Genomic DNA, 27190 nt, shown 5'->3' with positions numbered 1-27190 from the left:
AAGTGTTATTTCCCTATATAAATTATAGTAAACTTTATCCCCTCCCCAAGGGAGAACGGCTAGCTCGGGGCTGAAATTAATAATTTAAGTAAAGCCCCTGATGATCTTTCTTTCCATGCAGAGAAAATGACTGTAGTACCTCTGAGTCTGGAGAAGAAGATTTTTGAAAAATTGGTTAATTTTCCCTTTGGGGCCCAGCCCTGGCCCCAGGAGTTGTGGTAGGAACCTCAATTTTTCAATTTGAAACCATCTTTCTCCAAGGATAATTCTCACCAAGTAAAAATAATTTCCTACAGAAAGTTGTCCAAATATACCCAAAAGTGTTATTTCCCTATATAAATTATAGTAAACTTTATCCCCTCCCCAAGGGAGAACGGCTAGCTCGGGGCTGAAATTAATAATTTAAGTAAAGCCCCTGATGATCTTTCTTTCCATGCAGAGAAAATGACTGTAGTACCTCTGAGTCTGGAGAAGAAGATTTTTGAAAAAATGGTTAATTTTCCCTTTCGGGCCCCGCCCTGGCCCCAGGGGTTGGGGTGGGAATCCCAAACTTACAATTTTGTAGCCTCATCTACCAAGGATGATTCTGACCAAGTTTGAAAAAAATCCATCCACTGGTTCTTGAGAAGAAGTTGAAAATGTAAAAAGTTTATGCACGACGGACGGAAAGTGATTAGAATAGGTCACTTGAGCAAAGCTCGTGTGACCTAAAAAGGATAATAATTATTTGTAGGACAGCATCAAATAGTTCAATACAGATAACCTGCCAAATGAAATGTACCTGATTGACAATATATAAACATTTGGAAACTTAAACACTGAACTGTTTTGGTATGATCAGCTACAGTATGATTCATTCTGTTCTCAACATGATATGATTTTGATCAGTGGGTACCTGAGAGCTATGGTCATTCTGAAGTACGAACGGTGATCAATATTTAGGACAGGGACTACTAGTATGTATGATACAGTAGTAGTCAGTATGTGGGGGAATCCTTGTATGTGTGTATGTATAAAATATTACGGAATGGTGATTGTATCTCTTTCTGCAAGAGTATTACAACGGCTGAACCCAGGGACCTAAATACAGCAATATTTCAAATAATTTAAGTGCTGGGAAATATCAGAAAACATGACCTAAATGTGATCATCAATGGAGTGACCACTCAATGTCAGTGTCTACAAGAACTCAACAATGAAAACCATCTTGTAGCAGCAACCAATTCCAATAGAAAGATATATGTTTGACCAAAGACAGAAGAGGAGTGCCAGGAGGAACAAAATGGGATATGTACAGGGTCTGGCCACAGAAGGAGAGTAGCACACAGAGGGAGCTGATGAGTTGTCATCAAGTGAAAACACTCTTCCCTTTTCTAATGTCAAGGATAAAGACAACAACATAAACCTTCTGGTCCCTTTGTCCCGATTCAATCCACACAGATTGAAGACTGGCTTCAACACAACATCTTAATGTCTTGCCGACTCCCTCAAGTCTTCCTAGACAAATAACACTATTGTCTGAGAGAAGATGAAAGGCCTCATTGTAAAGTTATTCATGAAAACTGGTGTTCTGCAGATTGGTGACAAATGTAGTGCCATAAATCCTCTATATATCCCGAAGTCGTCATCGGCAGAGAACATGTTACCTGGGGGAAGGGGCAAAAACAGAGAAGGGAGAGGATAGATCTACTCAATATTGTCATTGAGAAATACAATCACACAGTACCTGAAATGGCAAGTTCCCTTCTCTAATAGCTTTATTGACCTTTTAAAAGCTTTTGACAGTGAGCATCACGACAAACTATGGAGTACACTACTTTCACATGGAGTCCCATAGAATACTGTCACCATAATAAAGCCATAACCTTCACATGGAGTCCCATAGAATACTGTCACCATAATAAAGCCATAACCTTCACATGGAGTCCCATAGAATACTGTCACCATAATAAAGCCATAACCTTCACATGGAGTCCCATAGAATACTGTCACCATAATAAAGCCATAACCTTCACATGGAGTCCCATAGAATACTGTCACCATAATAAAGCCATAACCTTCACATGGAGTCCCATAGAATACTGTCACCATAATAAAGCCATAACCAAGATGAATGCAGTTTGATCAAGCAACACACAGGAAGACTTTGATTGGAGAAGGTTGTATCATTTATACCATCCCATTCCTGGTGACCAACAATTCGATCCTGGGACAAACTAATGTCAACAAATTAAGGGGCCTCAAATGAGGAAGCTCTTTTAACTAATCATCCTTATTTCAACAGAATTGACTGTTATAATGTTTATAAGACTGGTTTGACATTGACAAAGCCAATACCAAAGTAATGTAAAGTTGTGAAGGACTTCAATTAATTTGGAAGTGTGATCAGCATAGACAATGGGGAATAAAATGGCATTAAAGCAAAAACTGATCAGCCCCATAATCTGACTTAGACCAACACGAAATCCAACCAGTACAGTCTGGAGACCAAGGTTTTACAATAGTAATGTAAAATGAGTCCTGCTGTATGATTACAACACTGGCATGTCTCTAAAGTGGACATGATGAAAAAAGAATCTGTTCACAACAAATGTCGCCAGAGGATCTGTTTCATCTTCTAGCCCAAAACTCCTATCTGATAAAGAACTAAATAGACTAACAAACATTTGACATTGTGGTCGAAACCAAATAGCAAAGGCTCAACTGATTTTTTTAGGATAGATCAGAAATGCATCCCGAAGGTAACAACCGATAGACATTACCTGGGAGACAGAAACCTGGGTAGCCTAAGACCACCTGGCACAAGACTGTCTTCGCCAGACTGGGGAAGCTAAATCTACAGAATGTAGTGGGGAACAAACTCAAATGGATGATGATTGAGGAAGCCTGGTGTCCTGAACGGAATTAAGGGAATAATGTATGATTGGGTAATTAATTGTACTGTGTCGGTTTTAGATACATTATTTTAATGTATTTACAAATATCCAATAAGAACAATACACTTCTAATAGAATGAGGTACAGTTTTCTGTACTTCCACTTGTTATTCATTAATCTACTACCTGTATCTACAATATGATCCAAAGCACCAAGTGTCCGAAGCTCCTCTTTAAACCATTCACCAGCCCTTCTTGATGTTAGGCTCAACAGGGACTCCATGGCCAGGTTACCAGTCTAGAAAACAAGTCATTCACATCAATAACAAGTCAAAGCTTTAAATCACATACAGTTTACCCTTATCCTGGCATCATAAGCCAATTCTGAATATCATGACAACATAATCTGTTTGGTTTTTTTAAGCTTCCCATTAACTTTGCCCATTAAATTCAGTAAAGCATTAATGGGAATTAACATTGTGCCATTTAAAGGTTATTTGATGACCATTAACAGGTTTTTTTAAACATTAAAGACCATCACATAACCAAGCACATAAAATCATGGCCATTAATATGCCTATTTGATGCCCATTAATTCATTTTTATTAGTTCTCCATTAATCACACCCTTAATATTGCACATTCTCATGACATTTTAATGGTGGACATTATATAAATATGACATTCATTAGCAGGTGACAGTGAATATTGTCAACCCGAGAAAACCATCACCTCGGGTGACAATGGTTTTTTGAGGGTTGACAATATTCACTGTTGCCTGCTAATGAATGTCATATCTATTTTGTTACACCAAAAGTCTTTGTAGCTCAGAAACGGCAGCAAACCTCGATAATGACATCTTGTTTGTTGATAATCTGCTGTTAACAATCGCTATCGCACCGGCGCTTCATAAAATTATCTGTTGCAGTCAAACATTCTTGTGACCATCACGGTGGGGAAACGAAGCGGTGAACGCACATTTTTCGCGCATGTGATATTTTTCACTGTCTCTTGGCAATATCACTAACCCGCGCCCCTTAAAACCAATGTATTTTCGGAGTGTGACAGAGATTTTTGTTTAATTTTCTCCCAACCAATCAAATAGCTAGAAATTCACTTGAGGTGTAACAATAATTGTTTATTAATGGCTTTGAGTGCATGGCATTTTTTATGGTTAGGTAATGGTGAAGTGTTTGGTAGTGTAAAATTGCAATAAACATTGTCGTAGATGCAGGTGTTAATTCCTAACTTAATTCTGAAACAACCTCTTAGATGTATAAATCTTAAGGCTGTGTAAATACAATTGTAAATGAAACGATATACACATTCTGTCTAATCTGATTTCTGATCACATGACATACCATGTTTTCCCGACCTAAACTTTACAACTGCCTGTTCCTACATGGATTTAGAAAATGTATCATTATATTGATTGAAATTGGGAAGATATTACTCAATCTTTCTTCATTTTTTGTTGAAGTATAATTATGTTATGTGTTTGATGGGTGTTTGAAGCATAAATATGTTATGTGTTTGATGGGTGTTTGAAGTATAATTATGTTATGTGTTTGATGGGTGTTTTAAGTTTAATTATGTTATGTGTTTGATGGGTGTTTGAAGTATAATTATGTTATGTGTTTGATGGGTGTTTGAAGTATAGTTATGTGTTTGATGGGTGTTTGAAGTATAATTATGTTATGTGTTTGATGGGTGTTTTAAGTATAATTATGTGTTTGATGGGTGTTTGAAGTATAATTATGTTATGTGTTTGATGGGTGTTTTAAGTATAATTATGTGTTTGATGGGTGTTTGAAGTATAATTATGTTATGTGTTTGATGGGTGTTTTAAGTATAATTATGTGTTTGATGGGTGTTTGAAGTATAATTATGTTATGTGTTTGATGGGTGTTTTAAGTATAATTATGTGTTTGATGGGTGTTTGAAGTATAATTATGTTATGTGTTTGATGGGTGTTTTAAGTATAATTATGTGTTTGATGGGTGTTTGAAGTATAATTATGTTATGTGTTTGATGGGTGTTTTAAGTATAATTATGTGTTTGATGGGTGTTTGAAGTATAATTATGTTATGTGTTTGATGGGTGTTTTAAGTATAATTATGTGTTTGATGGGTGTTTGAAGTATAATTATGTTATGTGTTTGATGGGTGTTTTAAGTATAATTATGTGTTTGATGGGTGTTTGAAGTATAATTATGTTATGTGTTTGATGGGTGTTTTAAGTATAATCATGTTATGTGTTTGATGGGTGTTTTAAGTATAATTATGTTATGTGTTTGTAGTGTAATTATAATGTAATTACATGCACATGATGTCAGTTTCTACTATATTAAGGAATCCTCGAAGTGATTTTTATGATGAATACTTTATCATATCTTTTAGTTAATAGAAGATCTACCGATCTTACACCAACTGTACAGTTTCCTAGGGCATGGCTGTAAGTTCCACTTACAGAGATACTCTCCAGGTCTGGCAGTTTAGTACCGCACTCCTGCTGTAGCTGCTCGTACACTGCGCCGACACGGTCACGGTTACGATTGAGTGCACGCTTCCCTGAGGCTGTTATAGTGGCACTGAGCTGCTCTTGGTTATCAACACCCAACAACTTGAGCATCAGGTCCAGACTCTCTCCATCCAGATCCATGTTCAGACGATCACGACTTAGCATAAACATCAACAGAGCTGTGCATAGGGCGAGACTCTGCAAGAGAAACAGAACATGATAACTGAAAGTGAACAAGACAAACTGTCTGGAAGCACCAATCTATTCCTACTTTTTACCTAAGCTAGACAAGAAATTGGATGATAATGCTGTTTATCCTCTAAATATCTGATGTTTGGCCGACACCTGTATAAACACAATAAGCGTGGAACGCAACCTGTGCCTCGAGGCATGTCAATGGCTTACCTTATTTTCGATACAGATGGGTGACTACCTGTTGGACGAATGGATAGGTTAAATACTAAGGTTTTGAGTGGTCGGGGATAAATCAGAGTTTGAGGAACACAGGGTATTCGAGCAGTGGCAGTTCGAATAATCCAAGGTTAGTTTACAAAGAATATATAAGATTACGTTCAGGCCAAAGCAAACTTTTCGAGGAACAGGGGTAATTCAAGTTTGAGTAAGTGGGGTTTCACTGCACTTGAATTGTCAGCCCCTTTAATAATTTGGTAAAAATCCCTTCATTTATACAGACGCCGAAGGATTGTTAGTACCCTGACCAGGCCCTTCCCTCTGCCCTAAGGGGAACAGGACCACACTCTCTGTCTATACAATATCAAGTCCCCTTGGCCCAATCATGACCCCGATTTAGTCAAAATTTGCCCAGGTGCTATGGATCTTTAGTGTTTTTAAGGAAAGTTAACAGACTGACAGATGACGTTGAACTGCATAAATTCATAGGTCCTCGGGTACAGATGAGCTAAAAAGTTATTAAAAGTCCGCTCTGTAGACTCACAGGATCAGTGCAGGCATCTTGGAGGGAACAGAAGATCTTGGCTACCGTACCATGGGCTCTCAAATGCATCCTGAATGCAGGTAAAATACATTTCTGGGCAAGTCCTGTACAGCTGTAATCAAACAAACAATACTCCTTTAAGTACAAAATCTTCTTTCTTATTTATATACTGGACAAGTCCTATATAGCAGTGCACAAACATACACAACTCTACTTTAAGTTCCAAATCTTTCTTATTTGTGTACAAGCACCAGAAAACATAACCTTCACAACATGAATGAATTATCAGGGTTAGACATTAACTTGTTTTGCTTGGTAGTCCACAGGACTAGTTGAATAGATAATTTACTAGTCCTTTGTCAAACTAACTAGTCCCAGATTTCTTGACAAGGAAGAATTTTGACAATTATCATGCAATATATCGTATTTGAAGCAGTTTTACAAAGGAATATTCTTAGTTTATAATCATCTTTTTCACAAGTCCAAAGGACCAGTTAGGTTAGATGATTCACTTGTCCTGTCTGAAATCTACTAGTCCAGGACTAGTATTAGTGTCGATCCCTGATTTTATTGAAGAATCATGCATAAAACCACAACATAGTGAATACTGTAGTTGTAAAAACTGTGAATATTATTTTACAGTAAATCTACCAAGCTGTTTAATAGTTGATAATTCAAAAGCAGTACCTAAGGCAGCGTGTGGACATGGGTTGTCCTTCCTGGAGTCCAGCCAGTAGGTACTCGACGTCGTCGGAGAACTCCTGAGTCTCCCCATATTCCTGACACTCGTGAGCCTGCTTCACATTCTTTACCACTGTGAACAACTGTAACAAGAGGAATATTACTTAGTATCATTATTTACATATAATCTTAAACATATCATTATTTACATATAATCTTAAACATGTTCCATTTCTATCTGTTGATAGTCACCCAGACACTTTTTCATACCACACTGTTGTTGCCTTTATATTTTGAATGAATGAAAAATAGACAAATAACAAAAATACAGGATATTGTCTGCCATGTGAGGACATAATGGCTCATTCAAACCATGTAAAAATATGTTGTTCAAAAAGTCAGTTTATCAAATCCTTTCAAGCTTCGGCATTGGCAATAAAAATCTTGCGAAAAAATATTTCAGCATCAATTTGACATGCTAATGCTGTATTTAGTAGACCCTTAAAGGACAATACACAGCTGTAAGCCCCCTGTACCTCCTTGTGTTCTTTGGAGACGTGTACAGAGGTATACGCTTCATCCCCTAGCCTGTCCGGCCAGTGCACTGCCCTTGACAACTTGGGAGGCTCATTTGGGCGCTCTCCTGGCTCTTCAAACTTGGGGGCCATTTTAGGGATTGGCACAAGCTTGGGTGGCCCAGATGCATCATCCTTATTCTTGTTCTGTAAGTAAACATTTCCAATAAATAAATAATTCATCGGTCATGGGCTTCCTGTTGTCGTAATCTTGATGATGTGAGTTAAGGATTCATTGTACAGGTTAACATCCTGTTACAACATACTCTGTCTATTAATGAAGCCTTGCTCTTATTTGATATTTGTTAACAATCTAATGTGATTTAAAACTTTAAAGATACCCTGCACCCCTACATTTTCAAAAAATTCTATACAAAATATAGGTTGCTGTGACCCATTTTTGTAAGTGACAAACTCCTTGACCATATGAATGATATACTTGAATATCAAGTATGATTTCCCTACATAAATCTTTGTGCAAGATTTGTCCTGTTAACTTGTATTTTGGTTAATGAGGTAGGAAAAAGTTGAACTTTTTCAAGTTAAAAGCATCACATAGAATCTATAATATACATATTTTATTATTGGTACACTGTTTCTTTTAAAATATTGAAACAAAATAAAGGAATGTTCATATTAATGCAACACACATATCAATACAAAAATATTAAAATAAGGAAGTAATAGGTTTCATTCAACATGCAACTACTAGTACAACAGGCTAGGCCACAAGCATTTATTTGAGAAAATTTTAATATCAATTTCCATAGAAAATGAGCTCACGATTCCCATTTAACAAGGTTTATATACAGTAAAACCCAGCTAACTCGAACTTGTAGGGTCGAAATCAATAGTTCAAAGAATACATGGTATTCGACGAACCGAGGTTCAACCAACATCGTCATTTTTTGGTCAGGTGGGACAACAGACAATACAAGCACTGCAAATATCGCAGATAGTAGATGATAGAAGAAAAAATAAAAGTTTAATCAAGATGAAAGCGTTGAATAAGATTTGAAATAGCTTAACAATGAAAACATAAAGCCACCGGTATTAAGAAAGTAAATAAAATAAAAAATCTGCATGTGCAATGTACTTGTCGTTTTGACATAGTCCGCCATACTGTAATCGCCTACGTTAATTTTACAAAATATCAAAACGAGAAGAAATTTTCGATCATTTTAAAATGAATTAAATCTTGAATCCTTGATATCATAATGTTGATTGATGACGACATCAAAATTATTGACGTATTCAAGTTTGAATATCTTTTAAGTTGGTCAAGAATCATCTATGTGATTTCTGCTTAATATTTCCATGCCGACATGGTTTTACACACCCAGTGAATTACCACTTCTGCAAAAACATTGTCTGGAAAAAATAAATATGCACACAGACTGATTATGTAGTTACAACAGGGTAACGGTACAGTTACTTAATGATACTGCTGTTAATCCTCTAATTTAGCGGGGACCGCAGCCTGCGCCTCGGGACATGTTGACAGCAGTACCGATGTGATACACAGGTAAAATATCGTGTCAGACGTGACAGGTCACAACTAGTCAATGAATAGTTAGGAGTAATACTATGACCATGAAGAGTCGGGGACAAATTTTTGTTCAAGGAATATGGTTCGACTTTTCCGAAGTTACTTTACAAAGAATATGTACTAACTGGTCGGGACCTAACAAACTGTTCGACTAATGAGGGGTATTAGAGTTAACCAAGTTCGAGGAGGTGGGGTTTCACTGTACTAGAAAATAATATATATAACAAAGCTTCCTGGAAAAAGCTAATAGATATCTACATGATTGAACTAACTTACTGGGTTATGTGAGAAAGGCAATACGAGATGATATTTTGTAAGAAGAAATTATCAAAATTAAGGTGAAATAAAAGATAAAATTTTGCTTCCAAGATTAAAATAACACTGGTTTAAAAAACCCACAAATTTCGATATTGAAGACTGATAACTTTAAAAACTAAGCAAATAAAGCAAAATAAAAGAAGCACTATGCACATTTTTGATAAATGTTACCCTTTCCTCTTCATCAAAGTCTTCTTGCCAGGAACGGACATTGTACACGGCCTTCGATGGAGACTGAAATAAATAGACAAAATCAACAGTTACTGCAAGAAGTTGTTCTCATCTTAAATTTATTCTCATTACTGAATATAATTAGTGGTCGTTTTAACCTCATTGGTGTATCTAATCAACAAAAATATGCAAGAGCCCCCCCCCCTTTTTTTTTTACAATTTTGTCTCGTATTCACATGTGGAAAAAATTGTGCAAAACCTAACTATATGAAACACCATTTTGAAAGACTAGCATTATCCCTAATCATAACACAATAAAAAAACTTTGTAATACCTTTTTGGGACTTTGCAACATTTTCTTTTGCACATCTCCTTTGTTTTTGGATTTGAAGATTTTCTTTTCTCTGACACGAACTGTCTTGGCCTTGGTCAGTTTGGGAGGTTCTGCCTCCTGCGAATCAGCTGATGTCTGACTGAGTTCTTGTGTGTTCTGAGAGCTGTCCATCTCTTCCTCCTCCGACTGACTGCCCTCACTCTGTTGCATGGTCTGCTCAGCATCCTCACCAACTTCCATGGACTGAGGAGCTGAAGGATCACCTTCAGACTTCTCTGAACTTTCTAGACTCGGTTGGGATTCTCCATCTTCATCAAAACCAAATGATGTTGAAATGTCCTGCTTCTTTTTATTGGCCTTGACATGAACTGGATGTTCTTTGGGAGCAGTGTTTTGCTCATGGTCATTTTCCTGATTATTGTCATCAAGCCCTGTCTGCTGCTCCTCTGGACTAGAACTGATTTTCTTGGAATCATTTTCTTCATTCATTGCTGCTGAATTTCTTGACCTGAAGAATTTATTATACCTAACTGATTTGTCAGAAGTATCTCGTCCCCGTTTAACACCTTTCCTGGACGAGTACTGTATTTTAACTGGGTTGTCATTTTCATTTGTGGCAGAGGTGTGTTCCTCCAAGCTTGGAGTAGAAGCACTACTTTCTTCTGAAAACTCAAAGTTTGAAGTATCGGTTCCAGATTCTTCCACCTTACAAAGTTCTTGAGAGTCATTACCACTATTCTGCAAATCATCTGCAGTTGTTTCAGCATTATCTCGTGAGTAAGGCTCTCTGACTGTTTTCTGGTGGTAAAGTTTTGTCTTACTTTCACCCGTTGGTGGCTTAGGGGAGCAGATCACAATAAGTGTTGATCCTTTACCATGTTTTATTTCACTTTTTTGAAGAACTTTACTGTTGTTAAGTCTTCCTACTGGGTCCTCTGGACGTGGAACATAATTAAATCTACTGTAAACTGCTGGGTCCATAAAATGGCTTCGGAAGTTCAGAACAGTTGCCTTTGGATTCTCTTCATCATCAGATTGTAGCAGATGTGTTTTAGGGGAGCTAGAAACAATTCCAGAAAATGCAGCCATCTTTGAATGCCTGCTATAAGTGAGACGTTGCTCATTCAACAGATGGGGAGCCCCTTCTTCCTCTTCGTCTTCATCATACTGTGAGTAAGGGTCTGGCTTTTCCTCAGAGTCATCTGAAGATTCAATGACTGCATAACTACTGGAATGTGATGCATATGGATCTGCAGCGGCAGAACCCTCCGGCTCAAGTACTGGCATGTCATCATCTTCATCATTAGAGACTGGTTTTGCAAACTGGTCTATTGATAACTGTTTTGTATTGTCAACATTCTGTTTTTTAGCAGCACGAGAATAGGTCCTTACTGGTCTCTTAAATGTAGGTTGACTATCAAGATTTCGTGCCTCTGGTTCGTTCTTATTTTTTTCAGGTGTGTAAGAATGTGATTTGATGACCTTCATATTAGGGATAGCTGGTCGTCCCAAACCTGCGGCGTGTGAGCTAGTAGGGGGTTCTTCTTTGACCATTTTCTGTCTTGCAGTTTCACTTTCATCAGATCCAAAAGAGAATGGATCCTCGGTCTCAACCTCTGACTTAACTTTCTTACACGTGGTTTGAAAAGGATCCTCATCTCTGACTCTACTGAATTGTGTTTTACCCCATTTTGTGTTTGCTGTTTTAATTGGCATGTTCTGAGCTCCAGACTTGTTGGTCACTATTTCATCAAAGGCCTTGCTAGCAGCAGTCTCCCTACCATAGGATCGGCTATAGGTTTTGACTGCATATTTGCTCGCCATAATGGATTCCACAGAAACTGAAACCGAGGAAAATTAAAACCATTAGCACACATCTGTAGCGACGAATGTGTTTTCCAGAACAACCAAACCGATATGCGTACTGACGAATGCGAACACATGCGGCATTTCGGGAACAAACAATAGATTCCCAGTAAATATTTGTCGACAAGACCCGCCATTAACTAGGACAAATCATTATTATTTTATAATAGCTAACGTATGTCAAACACAATGCACTATACAATTTAACAAGGGCCGTGAATATGTTACTACAATATTCGTACACAAACTCACAAACCGACAACAAAATGCGTTTGTTTATACTTCCGATAGATTCAGGTTTTACAACAACATTGTCCGGTATATGTTATCACAACAAACCAACATGATATTCGACAGCTTTTCTGACACCATATATATTTCCTACTAAAATTAACCGGTCAATACATATATCATACCTGAACTCTTCCCACATAAGCAGTTTATTTTCCACCGCTATCGATGCAACCTACGGATAAGCGCCATTTTTCGTGGTTGAAGGCAAAATAGGCAAGTGCGCATGCGTACAACGCGATTCGATGCTGTACTATTCACCAATATTGAGGCCTTGTTTCGTAGTTTGTAAAGGAAGATAACTCCTCGTAGATAGGACAAATTACTTCCCTTAGACCATACACTAATGCTTATAGGAAATTAATAAATGAAATATATTGAATCATACACGACAAACAAGCTTTATGTAATAATTTCCATTTCATCTGCTGTTATCATTTTTTATCTATTAAAGAATGACCTGCCATTACATTCCGAATCATTCGGAAAAGTATAGTTTTGTTAATTTCTTCTGATCGAGTTTCCCGAGGTCATATCCCTAACTTTAATATTGTTGATACTCGAAATACTTAAATATTAACAATATTTAACCGTATACTTGTGTTAGAAGATTAAACGTTTCAAATAAAAGAGTGAGTGTTTAAATGTTTTCTGCTGTAGGAATTGCTCTTCTGAGTTTTTGCTGTATTTTATTTAACAAATGACGCAAAGACATTTTTATCTATTATTTTATTAATACAAAAAAAATAAAAAATGTGTATATATCAATTTGTGTGTTTACATGTAATGAGGAAACCAAAATTCCTTTTTGTCGAGAATAGCATAATTCAATAGCCTGACGTTAAATAACTTTGATGAATGCTTTTGATACTCTCTATCAAGAAACGCAGAAAAGCCAGCGGAAACTAAAACTTGGAAAATAATGTTCGAATAATAAGGTATGCCACCAGTTTGACAAAAGAAAAATATCACATCAATCTTCACCAAGATGCACTTGTTCCTTCATTATATATATATTAGCGAGTTTCCATTCATCGCTTTATAAATACTGATGTTCAAAAAAGTAAGCGGAGTGTCCCAATGTCCACGTAATTCTTTATACATGTTTTACCCTTAAAAGTCTGTGCAGCCTTCCTTCGCCCATCTTAAATCTCTGTACTTACTTTCTGTCATCTACAGTCTCGTCGGCCTTCCTTATGTCATCTATAATCTCTGCAGCCTTCCTTCTGTCATATATAATCTCTGCAGCCTTCCTTCTGTCATCTATAATCTCTGCAGCTTAACTTCTGTCATCTACAGTCTCTTCAGCCTTCCTTCTGTCACCTAAATCTCTGTAGCCTTCTCTCTGTCATCTACATTCTCTGTAGCCTTCCTTCTGTCATCTTCAGTCTCTGAAGCCTTCTTTCTATAATCAACAATCTCTGTAGCCTTCCTTCTGTCATCTATATTCTCTGCAGCCTTCCTTCTGTTATCTTCAGTCTCTGCAGCCTTCATTCTGTCACCTTCAATCTCTGCAGCCGTCTTTCTATCATAAGCAATCTATGCAGCCTTCCATCTGTCATCTACAATCTCTGCAGCCTTCCTTATTTATCTACAATCTCTGCAGCCTTCCTTCTTTATCTGCAAACTCTGCAGCCTTCCTTCTATCCTCTACAATCTCTGCAGCCTTCCTTCTGTTATAAACAATATCTGCAGCCTTCATTCCGTTATCTTCAATCTCTGCAGCCTTCCCTCTGTCATCTACAATCCCTGCAGCCCTCCTTCTTTATCTAAAAATCTCTGCAGCCTTCCTTCTTTATCTACAATCTCTGCAGCCTTCCCTCTGTCCTCTACAATCTCTGCAACCTTCTCCTTTATCTACAATCTATGCAGCCTTCCATCTGTCATCTACAATCTCTGCAGCCTTCCTTCTTTATCTACAATCTCTGCAGCCTTCCTTCTTTATCTACGATCTCTGCAGCCTTCCCTCTGTCATCTACAATCTCTGCAGCCTTCCTTCTTTATCAAACAATCTCTGCAGCCTTCCTTCTATCACTTACATTCTCTGCAGCCTTCCTTCTTTATCTACAATCTCTGCAGCCTTCCCTCTGTCATCTACAATCTCTGCAGCCTTCCTTCTTTATCTACAATCTCTGCAGCCTTCCCTCTGTCATCTACAATCTCTGCAGCCTTCCTTCTTTATCTAAAGATCTCGGCAGCCTTCTTTCTTTATCTACAATCTCTACAGCCTTCCCTCTGTCCTCTACAATCTCTGCAGCCTTCCTTCCTTTTCAACAATCTCTGCTGCCTTCCCTCTGTCATCTACAATATCTGCAGCCTTCCTTCTTTATCTACAATCTCTGCAGCCTTCCTTCCTTATCTACGATCTCTGCAGCCTTCCCTCTGTCATCTACAATCTCTGCAGCCTTCCTTCTTTATCTACAATCTCTGCAGCCTTCCTTCTTTATCTACGATCTCTGCAGCCTTCCCTCTGTCATCTACAATCTCTGCAGCCTTCCTTCTTTATCTACAATCTCTGCAGCCTTCCTTCTTTATCTACGATCTCTGCAGCCTTCCCTCTGTCATCTACAATCTCTGCAGCCTTCCTTCTTTATCAAACAATCTCTGCAGCCTTCCTTCTATCACTTACATTCTCTGCAGCCTTCCTTCTTTATCTACAATCTCTGCAGCCTTCCCTCTGTCATCTACAATCTCTGCAGCCTTCCTTCTGTCATCTACAATCTTTGCAGCCTTCATTCCGTCATCTTCAATCTCTGCAGCCTTCCTTCTTTATCTACAATCTCTGCAGCATTCCTTTTGTCATCTACAATCTTTGCAGCCTTCCTTCTATCATCTTCAATCTTTGCAGCCTTCGTTCCGTCATCTTCAATCTCTGTAGCCTTCCTTATGTCATCTTCAATCTCGGCAGCCTTCCTTCTAAAATCAACAATCTTTGCAGCCTTCATTCCGTCATCTTCAATCTCTGCAGCCTTCCTTCTTTATCTACATTCTCTGCAGCCTTCCTTCTGTTATAAACAATCCCTGCAGCCTTCATTCCGTCATCTACAATCTCTGCAGCCTTCCTTCTTTATCTACAATATCTGCAGCCTTCCTTCTATCACTTACATTCTCTGCAGCCTTCTTTCTGTCATCAACAATCTCTGTAGCCTTCCTTCTTTATCTACAATCTCTGCAGCCTTCCCTCTGCCATCTACAATCTCTGCAGCCTTCCTTCTTTATCTACAATCTCTGCAGCCTTCCTTCTTTATCTACAATCTCTGCAGTCTTCCTTCTGTCATCTATAATCTCTGCAGCCTTCCTTCTATCATCAACAATCTCTGCAGCCTTCCTCCTTTATCTACAATCTCTGCAGCCTTCCGTCTGTCATCTACAATATCTGCAACCTTCCTTCTTTATCTACAATCTCTGCAGCCTTCCCTCTGTCCTCTACAATCTCTGCAGCCTTCCTTCTGTCTTCTACAATCTTTGCAGCCTTTATTTCGTCATTTTCAATATCTGCAGCATTCCATCTGTCATCTACAATCTTTGCAGCCTTCCTTCTATCATCAACAATCTATGCAGCTTTAATTCTGTCATCTTCAATCTCTGCAGCATTCCTTTCTGTCATCTACAATCTCTGTCGCCTTCCTTCTGTCATCTTCAATCTCTGCAGCATTCCTTCTATAATCAGCAATCTTTGCAGCCTTCATTCCGTTATCTTCAATCTCTACAGCCTTCCTTCTGTCATCTACAATCTCTGCAGCCTTCCTTCTGTCATCTTCAGTCTCTGAAGCCTTCCTTGTGTCATCTTCAATCTCTGCAGCCTTCCTTCTTAAATCAACAATCTTTGCAGCCTTCCTTCTTTATCTACAATCGCTGAAGCCTTCCTACTTTTACCTACAGTCTTTGCAGCCTTACTTCTGTATCTACAATCTCTGCAGCCTTCCTTCTTTATCTACAATCTCTGCAGCCTTCCTTCTGTCATCACCAATCTCTGCAGCCTTCCTTCTATAAATAACAGTCTCTGCAGCCTTCATTCTATTACCTACATTCTCTGCAGCCTTCCTTCTGTCATTAATAGTCTATGCAGCCTTCATTCTATAATCAACAATCTTTACAGCCTTCCTTCTGTCATCACCAATCTCTACAGCCTTCCTTCTGTCCTCACCAATCTCTGCAGCCTTCCTTCTGTCATCACCAATCTCTGCAGCTTTCCTTTTCTAAATACCAATCTTTGCAGCCTTCCTTCTGTCATCACCAATCTCTGCAGCCTTCCTTCTGTCATCACCAATCTCTGCAGCCTTCCTCCTGTCATCACCAATCTCTGCAGCCTTCTTTCTGTCATTAACAATCTCTGCAGCCTTCCTTCTGTCATCTTCAATCTCTGCAACATTCCTTCTGTCAACTACAACCTCTGCAGCCTTCCTTCTGTCATCTACATTCTCTGCAACCTTCCTTATATACTCTACAATCTCTGCAGCCTTCCTTCTTTCCTCTACAATCTCTCCAGCCTTCATTCTATTACCTACAGTCTTACTTCTTTATCTACAACCTGTACATCCTTCCTTTTGTCATCTACAATCTCTGCAGTCTTCATTCTATCATTTACAGTCTCTGCAGCCCTATATGGTGTCGTGGGGGAACGGGTTTGTGTGGGTGATGTCTAGGGTCTGTATAAGGTGCCGTGGGAGGGTGGGTTTGTGTGGGTGATGTCTAGGATCTGTGTATGTGGTGTCGTGGGAGGGTGGGTTTGTGTGGGTGATGTCTAGGGTCTGTATATGGTGTCGTCGGAGTGTGTGTGTGGGCGAGGTCTAGGGTCTGTATATGGTGTATTGGGAGGGTGAGGTCTAGGATCTATGTATATGGTGTCGTGGGAGGGTCGGTTTGTGTTGGTGAGGTCTTTGGTCTGCGTATAGGGGTCGTGAGAGGGTAGGTTTGTGTGGGTGAGGTATATGATCTGTTCTCCATAGATCTGTTTGGTGTTCGTGTAAGCATGTGTCTGTTTTGCCAGGAATAGTGCTGCTATTTGGCAAGTCTGTGTGTGATAGGCTGAAGGCTTCACATATGTATATAGTTGTTTTACACTTGTGTCCATGAATGTTCCAGTGTCTGTTAGGAGTGTTGACGGTGATCTGTAGCTACTATGAAAGTGTGTGAGTTAGACATTTTGATATAGGCTCGATACTCATCATATGTTCATAGTTTTGTTAATGGTGAGGAGGATTGCGGTTTCTGATTTTTTTTACTAGATATCTTATATAGAAAATGTCTTAATTTGCCGTGTTGTAGCGTCTAGTAAGTTGTCTTCGATAAGGACCCTCTGTGGGTTGGACGGTATTGAATTGAACTTCACGCATAAGGCGACAGAAAACACGCATTTAGATAAGGCGACAGAAAACACGCATTTAGATAAAGCGACAGAAAACACGCATTTAGATAAGGCGACAGAAAACACGCATTTAGATAAAGCGACAGAAAACACGCATTTAGATAAGGCGACAGAAAACACGCATTTAGATAAAGCGACAGAAAACACGCATTTAAATAAGGCGACAGAAAACACGCATTTAGATAAAGCGACAGAAAACACGCATTTAGATAAGGCGACAGAAAACACGCATTTAGATAAAGCGACAGAAAACACGCATTTAAATAAGGCGACAGAAAACACGCATTTAGATAAAGCGACAGAAAACACGCATTTAGATAAGGCGACAGAAAACACGCATTTAGATAAGGCGACAGAAAACACGCATGTAGATAAGGCGACAGAAAACAAACAAATTGTTTCTACAATGTTTATCTATTTAATTTGCCCAAAAATGCTTCACCAGGTAAAATATGACACGTTACAGGTAAAAGGCACATACATTATGAAACTACTCCCAGGACTAGATCGGAGGGTTTACATACGTAATGGAACTACCCCTGGAACTGGAACTATTCCCGGGACTAGCTCGGAGGGTTTACATATGTATTGGAACTATCCCTGGAACTGGAACTATTCCCGGGACTAGCTCGGAGGGTTTACATACGTAATGGAACTACCCCCGGAACTGGAACTACTCCCGGGACTAGCTCGGAGGGTTTACACACGTAATGAAACTACCCCCGGAACTGGAACTACTCCCGGGACTAGCTCGGAGGGTTTACACACGTATTGGAACTACCCCCGGAACTGGCTGGCACTTCTCCCGAGACTAGCTCAGAGGGTTTACATATGTAATGGAACTACCCCGGAACTGGAACTATTCCCGGTACTAGCTCGGAGGGTTTACATATGTAATGGACCTACCCCGGAACTGGAACTACTCCCGGGACTAGCTCGGAGGGTTAACACATGTAATGGAACTACCCCCGGAACTGGAACTACTCCCGGGACTAGCTTGGAAGGTTTACATATGTATTGGAACTACCCCCGGAACTGGAACTACTCCCGGGACTAGCTCGGAGGGTTTACATATGTATTGGAACTACCCCTGGAACTGGAACTACTCCCGGGACTAGCTTGGAGGGTTTACATATGTAATGGAACTACCCCCGGAACTGGAACTACTCCCGGGACTAGCTCGGAGGGTTTACATATGTATTGGAACTACCCCTTGAACTGGAACTACTCCCAGGACTAGATTGGAGGGTTAAGATATGTAATGGAACTACCCCCGGAACTGGAACTACTCCCGGGACTAGCTTGGAGGGTTTACATATGTAATGGAACTACCCCTTGAACTGGAACTACTCCCAGGACTAGCTTGGAGGGTTAAGATATGTAATGGAACTACCCCCGGAACTGGAACTACTCCCGGGACTAGCTTGGAGGGTTTACATATGTAATGGAACTACCCCTTGAACTGGAACTACTCCCAGGACTAGATTGGAGGGTTAAGATATGTAATGGAACTACCCCCGGAACTGGAACTACTCCCGGGCCTAGCTCGGAGGGTTTACATATATAATGGAATTACCCCTGGAACGGGAACTACTCCCGGGACTAGCTTGGAGGGTGTACATATGTAATGGAATTACCCCTGGAACTGGAACTACTCCCGGGACTAGCTCAGAGGGTTTACATATGTAATGGAACTACCCCTGGAACTGGAACTACTCCCGGGACTAGCTTGGAGGGTTTACATATGTAATGGAATTACCCCTGGAACTGGAACTACTCCCGGGACTAGCTCAAAGGGTTTACATATGTAATGGAACTACCCCCGGGATTACATTATGTATTTCAGTAATTGGAATGGACTTAACAACAGTCTGAATACTGGTTATCTATCACGTCTGACCAGGGGCTGACAATACATTATTTTACCGATATAGAAGACGTTCTGAACCTTCAATAAATTTACAATATTAAGCCAACATATATGTGAAATACCTTTCATGTTCCACATCATTTATATAGTCATTTGATTAACTGAAAGTTAGTATAGTCATCTTACTGGCCGGGGCACAAGTAAAACCTGTTTAACTTTACACAAGTAGACTCATCACTGTTTCACCTATATCGAAATAGACTCATCCTGTGTCCTGTTTCACCTATATCGAAATAGACTCATCCTGTGTCTTGTTTCACCTATATCGAAATAGACTCATCCCGAGTCCCGTTTCACCTATATCGAAATAGACTCATCCTGAGTCCTGTTTCACCTATATCGAAATAGACTCATCCTGTGTCTTGTTTCACCTATATCGAAATAGACTCATCCTGTGTCTTGTTTCACCTATATCGAAATAGACTCATCCCGAGTCCCGTTTCACCTATATCGAAATAGACTCATCCCGAGTCCCGTTTCACCTATATCGAAATAGACTCATCCTGTGTACTGTTTCACCTATATCGAAATAGACTCATCCCGAGTCCTGTTTCACCTATATCGAAATAGACTCATCCTGTGTCCTGTTACACCAGTAAAATTTCACCTACATGCACATAAAGACCCTAGTTGTAGCATGCAAAGAAGAAGATATGACTTTGATGCTTATCAAACATTCAATAAGATGGCCCATCACACTCTTCTTATTTGATTTTCAATTTTGATTCATAACAAGAAGAGACTTGATATTGACATGTAAGAAGCTCCTTGGAACCAATTTATAAACTTTTGTATTTATAGGTTTGTTAATAAGATGGATAATATTAATTTTTCTACACACACTTGAATCTGGCTATCAAAGTCCTGTTATAAACATTGGATACATCAGAGACACACAGTATGTGTTTCTGGATATAGTCCAGTATATATGTCACTACAGTAAATAATTAACTTGAGCTCCTATATGTCTCTACTGATTATATAATATAAGTATAACACATGTGACACTGAAACCTGAAATCCACACATTTATACTCATACAAATTTTACCTACCTCTCAAAACCAATATTTTCAGAAAATAAATATGCAATCATCAATTATGCCATAACACTGATAATGAAATGGTTTGTTAGAAGTATTTACAGATCAGGTTAGAAACAAAGAATAGGTCTATCCCACACAATACTTCATAAACATCTATCCCACATAATCGTTTGTTAAAAGTATTTACAGATCAGGTTAGAAACAAAGAATAGGACTATCCCACACAATACTTCATAAACATCTATCCCACATAATCGTTTGTAAACATTCAAGGGGGATAACTGAGTGTCTCTCACCTAGCATCTCTGGTAGCCACATACATTGGAAAAACATGTTACAACATGTTAACGTGCATATAAAAAAGAAAATCTCTATAGAAAGTACAAAAACAATTGTCCATTTGCATGTTTAATGGATGTGGATTTTATTTCAAAAGTCTAGTCTTGAATAAGAAAAATATATCTATGTATTAAAAAGTATAAGATCAATGGGTGAAATTTACAGTTTTTAATGGTAATATGTCCAATTAATCACTCTAATAACTACTTAGATCCAAAGCGTTACACAGATACATAAAATGTACATGAATTTCATGTAACTCACATTTTTCACTTTCATTGAAAGCAAAAATTGTGAGTTACATTCAACACCAGATCTGGTCAGAAACTCAAATTCGATATCATCTGAACAGAAACTCAAATTTGATATCATCTGGTCAGAAACTCAAACTCGATATCATCTGATCAGAAACTCAAATTTGATATCATCTGGTCAGAAACTCAAATTCCATATCATCTGGTCAAAATCTCAAATTTGATATCATCTGGTCAGAAATTCAAATTTGATATCATCTGGTCAGAAATTCAAATTTGATATCATCTGATCAGAAACTCAAATTTGATATCATCTGATCAGAAACCCAAATTTGATATCATCTAATATTTCAACACTCTAAAAACACTTAGTTATCCTAACACTACTTAATTCACTACAATATTAATCCAGTTTTTACATTCACGGCCAATTTGTAAGCTCCCATAAACCGACCAATGACATAGACAGAATATTTGTATCAACAAGCGTTCACACCCTACCAAAGTTTTGTCACAGAGACACAATGATACACAGTTATACACATCTCACCAAATAGAGTTACACACATTCTTGGTAAGGCTGATTGACATGTTTACTCGCACATGCCTAGAATGAGAGGATCATAAGGCAGAGCTGCTCAGTAAGTTACAGCAGCGGACTACAAATATAAACTTAACCTTTATAACAGTTCAGCGCTCACTCTTAAATCAGGAAAAATACCAAACAATGATATATATAGCTAATACATATTAGCAGAACTATCAATTTTACTGCAACTATTCCATTAAACCACCCCATTAAGATTCAGTAATCATCAATAAATAGGACTCATTTCTTGTGTCATTACCTGGAGATGATAAAACAGCCCCTCTCACCCTTCAAAGACATTGACAATGTCCGAGGAGTGTTTCATTTTTTTTTTCCAATTTATTTTTAATGTAAATCCTCACACTTCTTCCATATCAGCATAACACTAATTTCTCATAAGGTCACAGTTACATATCTATGGCAATAAAGGAGAAATTCAAGTTCAACAAATGAGTCTAGAATAGATTTTAATCTCTCAAACGATCTTGATCAAATCACTTTTAAATTTAACGTAATTGTTTACAAAAATCATCTTAACCTAAATGAAATACTCTTATCACAAACTGAAATTATGACAATACCCTGCCTTGTATATCTCACGAAGGACAACGAGTTAAACAAGAGATCTTGAGTTGTATCTTCAGTCTGGATCAATCCAGTATGTTGGACCACTACACTAAAATTGTGTACACTTATCTACCTCATACCTACAACTGAACAGTGTATCTATTTCTAAAAGTTGTCAAACATTATTCGATATTCAATTTACATTTTTCACGATTAAGGGCAATAGGAAAGACTAAAATCATCCCATGGTGCACAATTCATAATAAATTTAAAATCACGAAAGTTTTTATTCCATGAAAAAATCGAAAAACAAAAACAACAAATAAATAGGCTTCATGAGCCGACAAATCACAATCGTGTCAACAGATTCCTTCAGCTCCAGGTCTGAAGACACATTCAGCTTTAGACTATTTAGTCAAAAGATATCTTCAACTCCAGTCAGAAGACACATACAGCTTCAGACTATTTAGTCAAAAGATACCTTCAGCTCCAGGTCTGAAGACACATTCAGCTTCATACTATTTAGTCAAAAGATATCTTCAACTCCAGTCAGAAGACACATACAGCTTCAGACTATTTAGTCAAAAGATACCTTCAGCTCCAGGTCTGAAGACACATTCAGCTTCATACTATTTAGTCAAAAGATATCTTCAACTCCAGTCAGAAGACACATACAGCTTCAGACTATTTAGTCAAAAGATACCTTCAGCTCCAGGTCTGAAGACACATTCAGCTTCATACTATTTAGTCAAAAGATATCTTCAACTCCAGTCAGAAGACACATACAGCTTCAGACTATTTAGTCAAAAGATACCTTCAGCTCCAGGTCTGAAGACACATTCAGCTTCATACTATTTAGTCAAAAGATTCCTTCAGCTTCAGTCAGAAGACACATACAACTTCAGACTATTTAGTCAAAAGATACCTTAAGCTCCAGTCTGAAGACACATACAACTTCAGACTATTTAGTCAAAAGATATCTTCAACTCCAGTCAGAAGACACATACAGCTTCATACTATTTAGTCAAAAGATACCTTCAGCTCCAGTCAGAAGACACATTCAGTTTCAGACTATTTAGTCAAAAGATACCTTCAGCTCCAGTCAGAAGACACATTCAGTTTCAGACTATTTAGTCAAAAGATACCTCAGCTCCAGGTCTAAAGACACATTCAGCTTTAGACTATTTAGTCAAAAGATATCTTCAACTCCAGTCAGAAGACACATACAGCTTCAGACTATTTAGTCAAAAGACTCATTCAGCTCCAGTCAGAAGACACATACAACTTCAGACTATTTAGTCAAAAGATACCTTCAGCTCCAGGTCTGAAGACACATTCAGCTTCATACTATTTAGTCAAAAGATATCTTCAGCTCCAGTCTAAAGACACATACAGCTTCAGACTATTGAGTCAAAAGATACCTTCAGCTCCAGGTCTGAAGACACATACAGCTTCATACTATTTAGTCAAAAGATATCTTCAACTCCAGTCTGAAGACACATACAGCTTCAGACTATTTAGTCAAAAGACTCCTTCAGCTCCAGTCTGAAGACACATACAACTTCAGACTATTTAGTCAAAAGATACCTTCAGCTCCAGGTCTGAAGACACATACAGCTTCATACTATTTAGTCAAAAGATATCTTCAGCTCCAGTCTAAAGACACATACAGCTTCAGACTATTGAGTCAAAAGATACCTTCAGCTCCAGGTCGGAAGACACATACAGCTTCATACTATTTAGTCAAAAAATATCTTCAACTCCAGTCTGAAGACACATACAGCTTCAGACTATTTAGTCAAAAGATACCTTCAGCTCCAGGTCTGAAGATTCATACAGTTTCAGACTATTTAGTCAAAAGATACCTTCAGCTCCAGTCAGAAGACACATACAGCTTCAGACTATTTAGTCAAAAGATACCTTCAGCTCCAGGTCTGAAGACACATACAGTTTCAGACTTTTTAGTCAAAAGATATCTTCAGCTCCAGGTCTGAAGACACATTCAGCTTCATACTATTTAGTTTTGTTAATTTCTTCTAAGCCCCAATCATATTCCCTCAGAAGTTAACAAGCATACTTGCTCATAAAGTACACAATCATACTCCGTCAGAAGTTAACAAGCATACTTGCTCATAAAGTACACAATCATACTCCGTCAGAAGTACACAAACTTCTGTCAATTTTACTGTTACAGCTTTATTCTATGTATCTACCCAACACAGCAATGATGCTGACCACTCCCAGCTATACTTTCACAAAGCAGGATGACATGTGGGTAAATATATTAAAGACAAACATGGAAAAATAATTACCACTTAAAATTAGCGAAAATCAAGTAAAACATTTCTTTTCAATTTTTTGTATTCAATGAAACAGAGTGGAAAGAAACAACATTTTCTTTTTTAAACTGACAGCTATTTTCTAAGGAAAAGTTGTAAAATCTAAAAGCAAAAATTATTTTTTACATATAAATCGAAATGGCATGCCTGTGTCGGCGGAGAATTATTTACATGTCTCAACAATGTAAGTGGTGCCAACCTAGCTATCAGGTAGGTGGTGCCAACCTAGCTATCAAGTAAGTGGTGCCAACCTATCAGGTAAGTGGTGACAACCTATCAGGTAAGTGGTGACAACCTATCAGGTAAGTTGTGACAACCTATCAGGTAAGTGGTGCCAACCTAGCTATCAGGTAAGTGGTGCCAATCTATCAGGTAAGTGGTGCCAACCTATCAGGTAAGTGGTGACAACCTAGCTATCAGGTAAGTGGTGCCAACCTATCAGGTAAGTGGTGCCAACCTATCAGGTAAGTTGTGACAACCTATCAGGTAAGTGGTGACAACATCTCAGATCAGGTAAGTGATGCCAACCTATCAGGTAAGTTGTGACAACCTATCAGGTAAGTGGTGACATCATATCAGATCAGGTAAGTGATGCCAACCTATCAGGTAAGTGGTGACAACCTATCAGGTAAGTTGTGACAACCTATCAGGTCAGGGGAGACAAGCTATCAGATCAGATCAGTGGTGACAACCTATCAGATCAGGTAAGTGATGCCAACTTATCAGGTAAGCTGTGGCAACCTATCAGATCAGGTAAGTGGTGACAACCTATCAGATCAGATAAGTGGTGACAACCTATCAGATCAGGTAAGTGATGCCAACCTATCAGGTAAGTGGTGACAACATATTAGGTAAGTGGTGACAACCTATCAGATCAGGTAAGTGGTGACAACCTATCAGATCAGGTAAGTGATGCCAACCTATCAGGTAAGTGGTGACAACCTATCAGATCAGATAAGTAGTGACAACCTATCAGGAATGTGGTGCCGACCTGGAATGTTTAAAAAAATTGATGTGAGATTTTATTGGCTCTGTACCTATTAATTGCTAACCTTTTCCCGGTTGTCATGATGCCCACAACATGTGTACTGATAGAGAGGCTGACCTTACTGATAGAGAGGCTGACGTTACGGATAGAGAGACTGACGTTACTGATAGAGAGGCTGACCTTACTGATAGAGAGGCTGACGTTACTGATAGAGAGGCTGACCTTACTAATAGAGAGGCTGACCTTACTGATAGAGAGGCTGATGTTAACGTTTGGTACTTTAACAATATCATTCAAACATATCACAGACGGAAGTGAGCAAGTAGTTTTGTAGGTTCTGGGTCGTCTCAGTCCAGCTGTATGATCGTTAATTCTTTGTCTGAAACAAATACAAATAAAAATGAAAATAAAATGTTAACAAATGAAATAACAAACCACTCCTCTTACCCTCTCACTCACCTCCATGTGACCTTACTCTTTACTCTCATCACTACTACACCTGGCTGTATAATTTCAATCATCTCTTTTTCTCACGGTCTCATCTATCTTTTCCCTAACAGATCACTTTTGCCCAACCTCTCTTTGCCTTTACTAATATCTTTTTGCCCAAACTTTTCTCTACCTAACCTCTCTTTTTGTCCTTATATTTCTTTGTCCTTTACCTTACTGATTTTTATCTGAGCTATCTTTACCCTCTAACTGACCTCTCTGTGCCCTTTACTTGACCTCTAGATGTCCTTTACCAGACCTTTCTGTGTCCTCTAACTAACCTCTCTGTACCCTTTACTTGACCTCTAGATGTCCTTTACCACACCTATCTGTGTCCTCTAACTGACCTCTCTGTACCCTTTAGTTACTTGACCTCTAGATATCCTTTAGCAGACCTATCTGTGTCCTCTAACTTTCCTCTCTGAGACCTATCCGTGTCCTCTAACTTACCTCTCTGTGCCCTTTACTTGCCCTCTAGATGTCCTTTACCAGACCTATCTGTGTCCTCTAACTGACCTCTCTGTACCCTTTACTTGACCTCTAGATGTCCTTTTCCAGACCTATCTGTGTCCTCTAACTTACCTCTCTGAGACCTATCTGTGTCCTTTATCTTACCTCTCTGTGCCATTTACTTGACCTTTAGATGTCCTTTACCAGACCTATTTTTGTCCTGTAACTTACCTCTTTGTACCCTTTACTTGACCTCTAGATGTCCTTTACTAGACCTATCTGTGTCCTCTATCTTACCTCTCTGTGCTCCTTACTTGACCTCTAGATGTCCTTTAGCAGACCTATCTGTGTCCTCTAACTTTACTCTCTGAGACCTCTTTGTGCTCCTTACTTGACCTCTAGATGTCCTTTACCAGACCTATCTATGTCCTCTATCTGACCTCTCTGTACCCTTTACTTGACCTCTAGATGTCCTTTACCAGACCTATCTGTGTCCTCTATCTGACCACTTTGTACCCTTTACTTGACCTCTAGATGTCCTTTACCAGACCTATCTGTGTCCTCTATCTGACCACTTTGTACCCTTTACTTGACCTCTAGATGTCCTTTACCAGACCTATCTGTGTCCTCTAACTTACCTCTCTGTGCTCCTTACTTGACCTCTAGATGTCCTTTACCAGACCTATCTGTGTCCTCTA

At 38.7% G+C, this 27190-nt stretch overlaps 1 protein-coding gene and 1 long non-coding RNA gene across 4 annotated transcripts in view; both read right to left on the bottom strand.

The window, feature by feature from the left end:
* The window catches only part of LOC110462405 (wings apart-like protein homolog), a 35313-nt gene extending 22946 nt beyond the window's left edge, over positions 1–12367 (bottom strand). The window contains exons 1-8 of one of the 3 annotated variants that reach the window (XM_021516357.1): positions 12260–12367; positions 9978–11818; positions 9626–9706; positions 7567–7752; positions 7037–7173; positions 6350–6461; positions 5344–5592; positions 3062–3173 (exon numbers count right to left, since the gene is read on the bottom strand). In XM_021516357.1, the coding sequence (XP_021372032.1) occupies positions 3062–3173; positions 5344–5592; positions 6350–6461; positions 7037–7173; positions 7567–7752; positions 9626–9706; positions 9978–11801 (2701 nt within the window). In that variant the 5' untranslated portion in view covers positions 11802–11818; positions 12260–12367. The remainder of the gene's footprint in view (positions 1–3061; positions 3174–5343; positions 5593–6349; positions 6462–7036; positions 7174–7566; positions 7753–9625; positions 9707–9977; positions 11819–12259) is intronic. The other 2 variants (XM_021516362.1, XM_021516370.1) reach the window with 2 other exon arrangements.
* Positions 12368–20876: 8509 nt separating this feature from the next.
* LOC110462398 lies at positions 20877–25419 on the bottom strand. Its single transcript, XR_002464275.1, has 2 exons — positions 25307–25419; positions 20877–25186 (listed from the first exon to the last, which is right to left on the bottom strand). It is a non-coding gene; the product is annotated as an uncharacterized LOC110462398 (long non-coding RNA).
* Between the last annotated feature and the right edge of the window lie 1771 nt (positions 25420–27190).

The sequence above is a fragment of the Mizuhopecten yessoensis genome, unplaced genomic scaffold, assembly GCF_002113885.1.
Source record: "Mizuhopecten yessoensis strain PY_sf001 unplaced genomic scaffold, ASM211388v2 scaffold1457, whole genome shotgun sequence".
In the NCBI taxonomy this organism is placed as follows: domain Eukaryota; kingdom Metazoa; phylum Mollusca; class Bivalvia; order Pectinida; family Pectinidae; genus Mizuhopecten; species Mizuhopecten yessoensis.
This window is presented reverse-complemented; position numbering and strand designations above follow the sequence as displayed.